General features: G+C 38.4%; 1 protein-coding gene across 1 annotated transcript in view; it reads right to left on the reverse strand.

The window, feature by feature from the left end:
- LOC124789993 (enolase-like) overlaps positions 1-13,622 on the reverse strand; it is a 111,724-nt gene that overhangs the window by 35,752 nt on the left and 62,350 nt on the right. Inside the window, 1 exon segment of the mRNA XM_047257538.1 lies at positions 12,229-12,649. Coding sequence (XP_047113494.1) covers positions 12,229-12,649 — 421 coding nt within the window.

Genomic DNA, 13,622 nt, shown 5'->3' on the forward strand with positions numbered 1-13,622 from the left:
GGCTTTTAGTCACATACTGAAACGCATCAGATGAAAACATATTATGTGAAGAGTTAGAGAAAACTTTAACCACATAAAACTGATTCTTAAAATTCAGAAGGTAAGTGCAAGTCAAATGATACTGGTAACAGAACCAGTTTTTAAGTATTTGTAATGTACCTCAACACTCCCGTAGCAACCACCTGAGGATCCCAATCATTTTCAGAACGTACACTATGTGATCAAAAGTATCCTGACACCTGGCTGAAAATTACAAGTTTGTGGTACCCTCCATTGGAAACGCTGGAACACAATATGGTGTTGGCCCATCCTTAGCCTTGACGACAGCTTCCACTCTCTCAAGCATATGTTCAATCAGGTGCTGGAAGGTTTGTTGGGGAATGTCAGTCCATTCTTCATGGAGGGCTGCACTGAGGAGAGGTATTGATGTCAGTTGGTGAGGCCTGGCGTTCCAAAACATCCCACAGGTGTTCTATAGGATTCAGGTCAGGACTAAGTGCAGGCCAGTCCACTACATGGATGTTTTTGTCGTGCAAGCACTCCGCCACAGGCCATGCATTATGAACAGGTGCTCGATTGTGTTGAAAGATGCAATCACTATCCCCAAATTGCTCTTCAACAGTAGGAAGCAAGAAGGTGCTTAAAACATCAATTTAGGCCTGTGCTGCGATAGTACCATGCAAAACAAGAAGGGGTGCATGCCACCTCCATCAAAAACATGACCACACAATAACACCACTGCCTCTGAATTTTACTCTTGGCACTACACTCACTGGCAGATGACGTTCACCAGGCATTCGCCATACCCACATCCTGCCATCGGATCGCCACATTGTGTATTGTGATTCGTCACTCCACACAACGTTTTTCCACTGATCAATTTTCCAATGTTTACACTCCTTACACCAAGCGAGGTGTCCATTGGCATTTACCGGCATGATGTGTGGCTTATGAGCAGCCGCTCGACCATTAAATTCAAGTTTTCTCACCTCCCGCCTAACTGTCGTAGTACTTGCAGTGGATCCTGATGCAGTTTGGAATTCCTGTGTGATGGTCTGGATAGATGTCTTCCTATTACACATTACGACCTTTTTCAACTGTTGGCAGTCTCTGTCAGTCAACAGATGAGGTTGGCCTGTATGCTTTTTTTCTGTACATGTCCCTTCACATTTCCACTTCACTATCACATTGGAATCAGTGGAACTAGGGATGTCTAAGAGTGTGGAAATCTTGTGTACAGACATGTAACACAAGTGACACCCAATCACTTAACCAGGTTCAAAGTCCGTGAGTTCCCTGGAGCGCCCCATTCTGCTCTCTCACGATGTTTAATGACTACTGAGGTTGCTGATATGGAATACCTGGGAGTAGGTGGCAGCACAATGCACCTAATATGAAAACATATGTTTTTGGGGGTGTCCAAATACTTTTGATCACATAGTGTATTTGATAGGAATTTACCCAAGTCCCAGGATGATAAACTTAAGAGTTAGATTGGTCTAAAACTGATCTGATGCAGCTCTCTACACCAGTCTGTCCTGTACATGCCTCTTCATCTATGCATAACCCATATGACCTACAACATCCATTTGAAACTGCTTACTGTAGTCAAGCCTTTGTCTCCATCGACAATTCAGAGTTATTATTAGAAACAGGTGATGCACAATGGGGTGTCCTCCATTTTGAAGATTTACAGGACAAGGTAGTATTTGAGAAAGGTTTAAAAAGAAATCTTGGTCTGAAAGTGCTCAGTCGAATCTGGGTTTAGACTTGCTTAAGCCTGGCACTTTTAGATTTGTGTTAGATACATAAACTTCTTCAGGTGGTACTTAAAACCAAGTCATGTATTTAGATGACTCAGCCAGTAAAACCTACCATGTAGGTATATTAATAAGTCGTTTACCACTGGAGTAATGGAAAAATTTATTCAGATTCATTGAAGTGTTGTAAGTTGGCTTTCTTGAACAAAGAGATTTCTTGAACCATTCAAGAAGTTGAAAGAAGAAAGGCAGAAATAGCAAAAGGGGAAGACTGCAGGCAAAGCATGAATAAGAATCAGGGATCAAAGTTTGGAAATGGAAGCTGGAGTTTTAAAAGCAACTACACAAAGGAGATGATAGGAACTGTAAAGATTAATCACAATGAAGAGAATACAAAGAACACAATACAAACAGATGATTCTAAATGATAAAAGGAGAAGGGAAAGAAGGTGGAATTGGCTTGGATCACTTTGGTTAGTTGGGCTCAGCAACACAAAACCCAGAGCATTTTATAATGGCTTAATCCATTATCAACAGGACCAAGATGTAAGCGACATATTATTGAAATTAGAGATGCAGAAATGGAGGGCTATATTCCAATATTTTGTTAGCAGTTATGTGTTTGAGTATTTCCTCACTTCCTGTGTCACCAGAAGATATTTTCTGAGCTGATCTTTAGAGGGCATATCATCTGACAGAAGAGAAAGCTGTACAACCAGTGGAGGCTGTAGAAATCATTTTGTCTTGATAAATGTGGCAGAGCAGCGAGTGTGTGAGTATCATCTGTATGTCCACTCCTGAACATTCACTGTTGACCATCATCTCAAATCTGCTACTACTATCTTGCTGGCCAACCATTGTCTTCTCACATCACAGGAGTCACTAAGGAAGAAAATATGGCAAATCTGGAATAATTAGCAAGAATGCAATATTTGAAAGTGCAAATTTTTGCATGCTTCACACACATTGTGGACAACACAAGAATTAGGCTGACTTCCCCAGCCTTTCATGAACCTGATTAATTATCCATAAATTCACCATAGATACAGCAACATGTATCGGCTCCAATGAAGCAACTCTGCAAGAAGACATTCCAAGCAAAGCCTTTGACTGCATCTCACACACAACACTAATAGCCAAGTTAAGATGCTAGGGTGTTGGAGGTGTTGTTCTATCAACACTCCAATCGTATTTGGAAAACCGAAAGCAGGTAGTATCAGTGCACAGAGCAACTTCTCTTGAACAAAAACTGGAACATGGAGTGCCCCAAGAATCAGTCTTAGGACCTCTCCTATTCCTCATATATGTCAATGATATGAGCTGTAATAGTCAAATGTTGCAGTTTGCAGATGACACTACCCTTATTGCCAAAGGACATACAGCTGTAGAAGCTCTTGGTGCATCAAATTTGATGTTTGAAGAAATAAAAGAATGGTTCATCATAAACAAAATGAAGATCAATGAAGAAAAAACCCAACATTTGATATGCACTCTAACCAGCATTGAAGACCAAGAAAACATGGAGACTGTCAGACTACTGGGCTTCAAGATTGACAGCAAACTCTCCATGAATGATCACACTGCATATGTATGCACCAAACTTTCTCATGTGATATACCTCCTGAAGAAGCTGAAGAGGGTAATAACTGACCAGTTTCTCACAACACTCAACCATGCACTCTTATTTTGTGTTTTACTTAAAGTACATATTTTGCCAAAATGAAAGTTTATGTGTGTGATCTATGTGGTTTTGTAAACATTTTGCTTTATGGTATTTTCATTTGCTGCTACAAAGTTTTACTTTCCTGTTTCGTTATATTTCATTTTCTCTATGTTCTGTGTGTTTTTGTGCACTGCATAAATATTTTCTTTTATGTGTAATATAAATTTTGTATATGGTGTTGTATAAATGTTAGTTGATAAACATTGCATTTGTGACGCAGTCTGTCCAGCCATGGCTGGTAAACAACGAAGATATAGTAATAAAGTAATAAAGTGCCTAATGGATTCCATATCTGGGAAAATTCTCATGTTTGCTGCAGAGAATTTGATAATTTGGTATCTCTTGGCAAGTGTCCAGTGAAAAAGAAGAGACGGGTAGAGAAAACATATGCGCAGAAAAGGTTTGAGCACGTGTCTGAGGTATTCCAAAGTAAATACATACCTAGTGTGGAAAAATGCAGATTATGAAACAAATGTTGAATCTGAAATGATAAAGCAATTGAAAGGGAAATTCAGTAACAGCACCACAAGCCATGAGAAGATCCAAATTTTGATACTTCTTCCAAAAAGTTTGAGCATTTGAAGGATTGAAAATGAATTTGGAGCCTCTAACTATTTAGTGAGAAAAGCAAAACAATTAGTCAAAGAGTGTGGCATTTAGAATCTCCAAACCCAAGACCTAAACCAGTCTTAAGTGAAATAATTGTGAACGGTCTCATAGAATTCTACAACAGAGATGATAAAAGCTGCTGTTTGCATGGGAAGAAGGATTTTGTTTCTGTCAAGGAAACTGGTTCCAGGATTCATAAACAAAAACAACTAGTGTTCAGAAACCTGCATGAACTCTATCAGGCATTCAAAGATGAAGACCCAGGACTGAAAACAGGATTATCAAAATTCTGCCAGTTGTGACCCAAGAACTATTTTTGACTGGTGCAACCCATACCTATAGTGTGTGTGTTTGCAGTGTTCACCAAAATGCAAAGCTTGTGTTGGAAGGTTCCAGATCAAAAGAGTTGACACATGATGTAGAATGTCAACTTAGCACCTAGAAACACTGTCTTGCTCAGATAATTTGTAGTCCTGTACAGCCAAAATGCTGTATGTCCACATTCAAAAACTGTCAAGGTACACATTTTATCATGACACACATGCAAGTGTTGTTTGCTGAAAATGAATGTTGTTTGCTGAAAATGGAATTACTGAAATAACATATTAACTATGGACATGCACAGATATAACTACTCTATAGACTTGTGTATCATCAGTGGAAGACTCCTTGGAAAACCTTGCAGGCAAATTAAAGAGGTTTCTGTTGCATTCCTTCATAGCCACCCAACAGTCTGAATTTCTCCAGCATCTGAAAGAGACACTTCGTGCCAAAGAATACATTTCAGTATGTGATTTTGCACAAAATTATGCACTTGTCCTACAGGATGAGGCACATTCATTGGAACAACATCCAGAAAACTATACAACTGATCAAATTTCCTTTGTTATAATATCAGAATGCCTTCAACATGACACAGTGAGTGTTCATCTTTTACAGTGTCATTTGATTAGCTTCATGACATGCCATTTTCACAGAACACCCAAGTATGTATACTACTTCCCAGGTGGTGCTGCAGCCCAGTAAAAGAATCACAAGAATTGTGCCTTCATAACTTTACATCAGGCTGATTTCAGTTTCTATGAGAGTGGCATTTCTGTGCCACATCATATGGCAAAGAATCATGTGATGCAGTGCATCTACTACTGTCAGATAATGACAGATAGACAGTTGTTAGAATGATGCTCCAAGAACATTGCACTTTCATTTTACAACTAACTGTGAGTATGATGAAGAAGAATCTCTCCTTCAAGAGTGATTTGCACAAATTCATGCAATTATAGGTACCCACAATTTACATTGTGTTATTCATGCTGGCCATTACAATATCAAAACAGAAGTTTTCTCCAGTTTGCCAGACGTCAGGAATGAATCTCTTACTAGGGCCCAGCAAGACTCGTACCTCAGTGATATCACAGCATTTGTTGCATGCATGTATGAAGGTTAGTGATGGCTTGGATGTGTTTAGAATGTTAATGAAGACACCAATGAGGTTTCAGTTAGCTTCCTCTGTCCTTATGGGCCTTCACCTTCATGTGTACACCCTGAGAAACCTGACAACTATGAACAAGAAGGACAAAGGCTGATGTGAGAACAGCAACAGGATGAATGTACTTCCTTTCACAAAAAGATGCACAAACAGTGTTGCACGTTGCTTCCCAGTATTGAGGCAAAGTAAGTCTAGATGATACATTTGCCATATTTGTTTCTTTAAATCTGAATCTGTTTACCATGCCTTCCAAGCATGTGTTTGGCTGGCCTTCCAAGCGTGTGTTTGGCTGGGATGGCTATATAATGTTTTGCATCACTGAAGGTGACCTTGCATATTATAAATGCGTAACATGTAAAAAATGTGTGCTAATGGTAACATCTATCTGGGAGACTAAGGCTACCAAATTTTAATGAACATCAAAAATTAATAACAGTTTAAAAGTGTGATGAAATATTAATACTAACATTTTTATTGTGTTTAACTCATAATTTGCCAGACAGCGTGAAAAATTACATATCCTTTGCTCATGAAAGTGTTTATAAACTTCATTATTCTTTTGCAAAATTCAAAAAATTACAAACTAACATTTCCAATGAAATGGTTTGGAAAGTTGACATATTTTTTCAGATATATTGACAAATATTGAAGTAAAGAAAAAAATTACAAACTTACCTTATAGCGGAGATGCTGAGTCGCAGATAGGCACGACGAAAGGACTCTCACAATTAAAGCTTTCGGCCATTAAGGCCTTCGTCAACAAGACACACACACACACATGACTGCAGTCTTAGGCAAGTGAAACCACAGTGAGTGTGAGTGTGGGTGTGTGTGTGTGTGTGTGTGTGTGTGTGTGTGTGTGTGTGTATTGCTCACACAGGACTTAATGGCCAAAAGCTTTAATTGTGACTGTCTTTTTGTTGTGCCTATCTGCTGCGACTCAACATCTCCGCTATATGGTGAGTAGCAAATTTCCTTCTCACAATATTGTTACATTCCATCCTGGATTTTGAAACTTACTAACTTTCTGCACATATTTTACAAATTTTCATGGAGTACTGCAAGCAGTAGGGTTTATCACATTTCATGCACTCATGGAGGCAAAGAAAAAATTACAAACTCTCTGCACATATTTCACATATGCTCATGGAACACTGTAAAGAACTGGGTTCATCACATTTCACACACTTGTATTCCTTTGTTCTGTTCAGTTTGTATGGATAGTAATGACAGTTTTTTCTCTTTCCTAACTTCTCACTTCTTTCTCTTTTTACCGAATCACCATCTCACTGCTCTTCACTCAAAATATCTGAAATAGTTTTCCTAATTTCATCTGGTAACTTTGGAATCTGGAGCCTTCTTTGTACATGTCTTCTGATTAAATTTATTCCTATGCTCTTCATTAACTCAAATCTTCACATTGTACCCTTGTGTAAATACATAACATAGTCATTTTTGCACTTCAATGATATTAGAAAGTAAAATATTGCCATTGGTCACCTCCTCATTTGCCGATTAGCAGATTAGTAGCTGCACTTCATGTCCAGAACATCTAACCAGATTTTGTGGCATTATAGAAATTAATAATTTCTGGTTTGCTCACTTTTTTGATCGGCATATGCAGAGTGTTGCATTGAAGAAAGCATTATAACTGTCCTAGGTTTTTTTGGAAGAAAAGATAATAGTGTAAGATCCTTACTGAAACCATAAACACTGGAGCCCAGTTCTTTCTTTGGGATAGAAAGAAACTCTTTTGGGATTTCTCTTTTGTTGGATTTTCGAGTTACAACATACATCAACACACAATTAAATGGAGGGAAACCAATTGTCTGCTGTGATATTCCTGTTTGTTCCATATATACGAGGTGTGTTTTTTAAGTAAGGTCTGTTTTGTTGTAACACTAGTAGTTCATGTGCATACTGTAACGAGCACATGCGTCGTGTACTGGCATGCCTCGGCAATAACTGTGCTCAGTTTCAGCTCTGTAGCTAACCTGTACGGTTCCGTTCTGTGCTTTCAAAATTTTTAAGACTATCAACTCGCCCGCTGCGTGTGAGGTTCGCTCAGTGATACAGTTTTTGTCTGTAAGGAACCTGTCTGCTGCAGAAATTCATTGACAGATTTGTAAATTGTACAGTGACACTGCTATGAGTGAAAGCAAAGTGCGTAAGTGGGTACGAGAATTCAAAGATGGCCGTGACAACATCCTTGATGAGGACTGCTCTGGTCACCCTTGTTTGATTACAGATGATTTGGTGGCTTCAGTTGGAGTGAGGATTCGTGAGAACAGGTGCTTCACAATAACAGGTCTCTCAAATGAATTTCCTGACGTGTCGAGATCAGTGCCTTACAACATTGTTTCTGAAAACCTAAGGTTTAGGAAACTGTGCTCCCGTTAGATGCCGAAACTCCTAACAGAGGACCACAAAAACCAAAGATTTAAGTGTGTGATGAAGTTCTTTACTTGCTATCACAAAGAAAGTGACAGCTTCTTGAGTCAGATCATAACTGGAGATGAAACATGGGTTTTGCGTGTCACAACTGAATCGAAGCAACAGGGCATGGAATGGAGACACACACACTCGCCTGCAAAGGTGAAAGCCAAACACTCTGTCCCAGTGCAAAATCATGACGTCAGTGTTTTGGGATAGGCACGGTGTTTTGTTGGTCAACTTATGTAACAATGAACCACTATGAATGCAGAAGCATACTGCCAAATCCTGAGAAAGCTATGCACACCGATTCAAAACAAAAGACGCGGCATGCTGACAAAGGGAATTGCCCTTCTCCATGACAATGCAAGACCTCATACTGCAGGTCAGACCCGCAGTTTATGGGAAAGTTTTGGCTTGGAAGTTTCAGACCACCCACCCTACAGTCCTGATCTTGTGCTGAGCAATTACCATCTGTTCCTCCATGTCAAACACCACCTCAGTGGCAACCGTTACAATGATGATGACGATGTGAAAATGACAGTGAGCTCTTGGTTATCGGAGCAGGTGGCAGGTTTTTATGAAGAGGGTATTTTAAAATTGGTTGAGAGGTATGATACATGTTTGAACAAACTTGGCAACTATGTCAAAAAATAGAGTGAAATATGTACTTTCTGAAAATAAATTTACTTTTTTGAAATAACTTTTTGTTGTGTACTTATGTTCAAACAGACCTTACTTAAAAAACATGCCTCGTACATTTGGAAAGACAAATCACGGACTGAGTTGGCTTTTGGAACTTTTTCTCTTCTTCTGTTATTGTTGCTCCATCACTATCTTTCCCCACATAAATATAAGCATTATATAAATATGATGAGTATGCATCTGGGAGACACAAGACCTTAATGCCATATTTAGCAGGTGTCTTGGGCATATATATTTTGAATTGGTATCTGACTCTAAATGGGTTTAGACTCTCATAAATACAATCATGAACTTCAATGAATTGTACCTTCTTACAGTTAGAAATAAAAGTGTTGAAAATGTTGGACATAGCTGCTGCAGGATCATCTATTTTCCTTTGTTCACGAGTAGACGCATCATCAAATCTGAGACCCACCAGTAAAACTTCACATCATTTTAGAGACATGGTTGCATGAAAAATGGGACATTCAGTACAATTATTTCCAAAAAGTGATGCCAATTTTTCATACTGAGACTTGAAAATGGAACATAGAACCATCAGACCAATCAATGCTTCAATTTGCCATGACAAGCTATGTCAGTTTTGGTGTCACCATTTCCCCTGTTCTGACAGAGTTAACACTGTCTTGTTCATTCTCAGATGAGTTGAGAACTCATTCACACCTGACCACCTGACTCCGAATCTGAATGATAATCTCATTGCTCTCCTTGAACTGCTCTAAAGCCACCAGCATCATTCTTTTGCTTCTTTTGTGACACATCAGGTATCCCTCCACTAGTAGCCACCTATAAAGAGATATTTGGAAAGTTTTTCACTTAAAGTAATATCTGTCAATCAGATGGAGGCGAACTATTCCCTTTACAGTAATATCTGCCCGTAGATGATATGTATGTGTGAGTAAGTAAAACAACAGAATTGTGGAAACGAAACAATTACGCCCACACAATAATAAGTTCAACTCATAACTGAAGCATAGTCAAAACATCAGATCAAATTAATAATGCGTGTGTGCCAACAATGCGTTGAGAAATTTTATATCTGCTTATGAGATCACTGTTACCAACTAAAGGATAATTTACTGTGCTATGTTATAACACCACTTTTTTAACAATGAACATGTTCTTCAGTGCTTCGTGTCATACTGTGGGTGCCTGAATACAATTTATTTTGCATTAATGCAACACTTTGCTGAAATAATTAAATGGTATCTCCTAATCCCATCGATATCCCAACTTGATATTTTGCTGTTGTACAATGTAACATCAAGAAGCAAATATATTTTTACTGTCGGTAAGGTGACATGTTTTGATATATTCAAGGTCAAAGGACAAGGTCACTGACCTTAATTGTGTACAATCTGCGACTATGACAAAGTTTTATATCACTGAAAATCTTGTTTCAAGATCTTTCCACAATTACATGGCTCACTCTTCTATCCTTATTAGAATAGAAGTCACAGCCATTTTTGTCAGCAGTGTTTGTCAAATTTTCTGCACATTTTTTGAACTTTGAGTGGACATTACTCTTGTCTTACTTACACTAAAAATCTGTAATCTGATAGTTTTCAGTCTCTTGTCACGTGCAATGAACACATGCATTTTATGAAAATCAAAGAGGGTCAGGTTGGCATCTACATTGATTTGACATGGTATAACTCATATACAAGATTATGACTTAAGATATAATATGCAAAACAACAGAATAATGTTGGAACTAATGTTCTTACATGACTTTCATAAGGGGTGGAAAAACAAAAAGGGAAGAAAATGGAGAACATTCATAAAATTGCATTTCTGAAAGCGGGTTGCTTTGAGTTTCCCTCAAGCATTAATTCTGTCATTTGAAATTAGAAGTTACTTTTCCTTCAAATGAGTCCACAGTAGTCCTCACTAATCCGAATGGAGCCCATAGCAGTCCCAGTACCAAAGTAAAATTACTTAACAGTGCAAGAAATTTAACCTAGTTGTTTATGTGGCAGTTAATCACTATAACTGCCAACTGACAGAGCTAAGCATTTTACAAATAAGTTGCACAATAAAATTAAAAATTTAAAACCCTATCATTTTCTCTCATTGCACCTAAAAGCCTGAAATTTGGCTTGAAGGTGCCTACAACTTTCCTCTGTAATATGCAAGAGTGAGGTGTCTTCCAATGTCACCTCAGACTCAGTGATGCTTCAAACAGCAAGCTGTTAGAGCTCAGAAGCCCATTTGAATTTTAAGGTGGGTTATGATGTTGCATTGGAATCACATTTTACCACAATTCTGCCCAACACCACTGTGAATGTTTCCACCATGGGAAGGTCATCATATCTCCCCTTGTCCACTTTTCACCCCTTTTCGTGATACCTCTGAGATGGTCAAAACCGCAACGTCCAGCATGTATTGAAATCACACTGTTTTCTTATGTCTTGCTGAGGAATCATACACATTGCTACGTAAAATTAACTCCAAAAGGCCTCGGGAGTTGTCATAAAGGGCAGGAGTGACACCATCTCCTCTGGGATGTTCATTTTCAAACATATCACTGTCAAATATGACAGGCTGGAGCATAAAGTGCAACAGAACAGTGTTCTTGAGAACCTTTGATACTGCTGACATGTCGGATATTCAATCCTTCTCTAATGATACCATGGGGCTGCAACCCCCTGAACATGATCTTACACCTTTGGGGTATAGAATGCCTGGAATTTTAGCTCTGATATACAGGATGGACCCACTCTGGACCATTCAAAACCACTCAAACAAATCTGAATGTGATCCAGTTCAGAAAATGGTGCTCATGTTTTTTCATCCCTCCTTTTTCACACTCACCTATAATGTGTGCATGGCAGTATGGGGGGGCTGCCACACTTACACACCCATCAATGAAACAGCAAACAGTCCCTCTAAGACCCCACATTTTAGTGACACCCTCAGATGTGCACCTTAAAATGTGCATGAACAAGGACTCTCATTCACCAATTCCTAGGCACTGGCAGGATAGGCAATTTTTTTGGCACCCCTCACACTTTGAATGCAACCAGCAGGCGATAGTGCAGTGGCATAGTGCCACTCAGCTGAGGAGTGTCATGTGGTGCCACACTTTCGTATCACTGCAGAGGAAGGTTGTAGGCACCTTCAAGCCATATTTTAAACCTCCATATCACAATGGGACAGTTTTTAACAGCATAGAATTCATCACAGTCAGATTGTTAAATTCTGAACTCTGTATACATAGCCTAGTGTGTCTGTGTGTAACTCTTAATGAGAGAAGATTCATCTTTTCAGTCTTGAAATATCAATTACATGACTAAGATGTGAGTTTGTAGTTACGCAGGCTTGATATGTCAACAACTATTGTAAAATTTCGCAGAGCATAACAGTATTCTCAGCATTCAACAGCTGTGAATTTCAATCTGGGTCACAGTGTTTCTTGTGATTCATACTTTATATCTCCAATACTCTGTTTATTTACCTCCTCTATTTAACTGATTTAAAAAAATAGAAATTGTGAGAATTTATCATACCTGTCCAGTTCCAAGTCCTACAACAAGATCAGCTATGAAAAAGTCTTCTGTTTCTCCAGATCGATGAGACACCATTGTACCCCAGCCATTCGATTTTGCCAAGAGATGGGCTCGGATGCTCTCTGTCACAGTACCAATCTGATTCACTTTTAACAACAAACAGTTGCAGGCTTTCTTCTCTGCTGCTAGTGCGATACGTTTTGGATTGGTAACAGTGAGATCATCTCCAACAATCTGAATATTTACTTGTGATGTAAAGGTGGTCCAAGCATCAAAGTGATCTTGATCAAATGGATCTTCAATAGACACTAATGGGTACTCTCTAATGAAATCAGAATATATATCTGCTAGTTTATCCATACTGGCCCACTGGCCCCTGTCTGAGTTTGGATTTTTAAAATCAAGATCATACATGCCCTCCCTAGAAGATTAAAAAAATACACATCAGAATGTTATTACGAGGAGTCTATACGAATACACACATCAGTAATCCATCAACAGCAAACAGTAATGTACAAATACATAAGCTTGAGGATATATTATGGAATAGAGTCTTTTTGTGCTTCAAGCCACATCAAGTGGTTCAAAGTCTGTGATTTTTGGAGAAGTACTCCCCAGGCACTTAGATTAGATTAGATTACTACTTGTTCCATAGATCATGAATACGACACTTCGTGATGATGTGGAATGTGTCAGGTTAATAAAAGGTGTCTATACAAGATATTACATTACATAAAATATTACATGACACTTAATATTTTTAATTTTTTTTTTATTTTTTTATTTTTATTTATTTTTTTATTTTTTTTTTTTTTTTTTTTTTTTTTTTTTTTTTTTTGGGGGGGGGGGGGCGTTGGGGAAATTACCCACTTAATATATCCAAAAATTCATCTAATAAGTAGAAGGAGTTGCCATTAAGAAATTCTTTTAAATGCTATATGGCTATATGTCAGGCTTTTGATGCAATTAGGTAAGTGACCAAAGGCTTTTGTGGAAGCATAATTTAACCCCTTCTGAGCCAAAGTTAGATTTAACCTTGAGTAGTGAAGATCATCCTTTCTCCTAGTGTTGTAGCCATGTACACTGCTATTACTTTTGAATTCGTTCAGATTGTTAATAACAAATTTCATAAGGGAATATATATATATTGCGAGGCAACAGTGAAGATCTCTAGCTCTTTAAAGTGTCTGCAGGATGACCGTGGATGAGCTCCAGCAATTATTCTGATTACACGCTTTTGTGCAATGAACACTCTTTTACTCAGTGATGAGTTACCCCAGAATATGATGCCATACGAAAGCAGAGAATGAAAATAGGCATGGTAAGCTAATTTACTGAGGTGTATATCACCAAAATTTGCAATGACCCTAATAGCATAAGTAGCTGAACTCAAA

The sequence above is a fragment of the Schistocerca piceifrons genome, chromosome 3 (genome assembly GCF_021461385.2).
Source record: "Schistocerca piceifrons isolate TAMUIC-IGC-003096 chromosome 3, iqSchPice1.1, whole genome shotgun sequence".
Lineage (NCBI taxonomy): Eukaryota > Metazoa > Arthropoda > Insecta > Orthoptera > Acrididae > Schistocerca > Schistocerca piceifrons.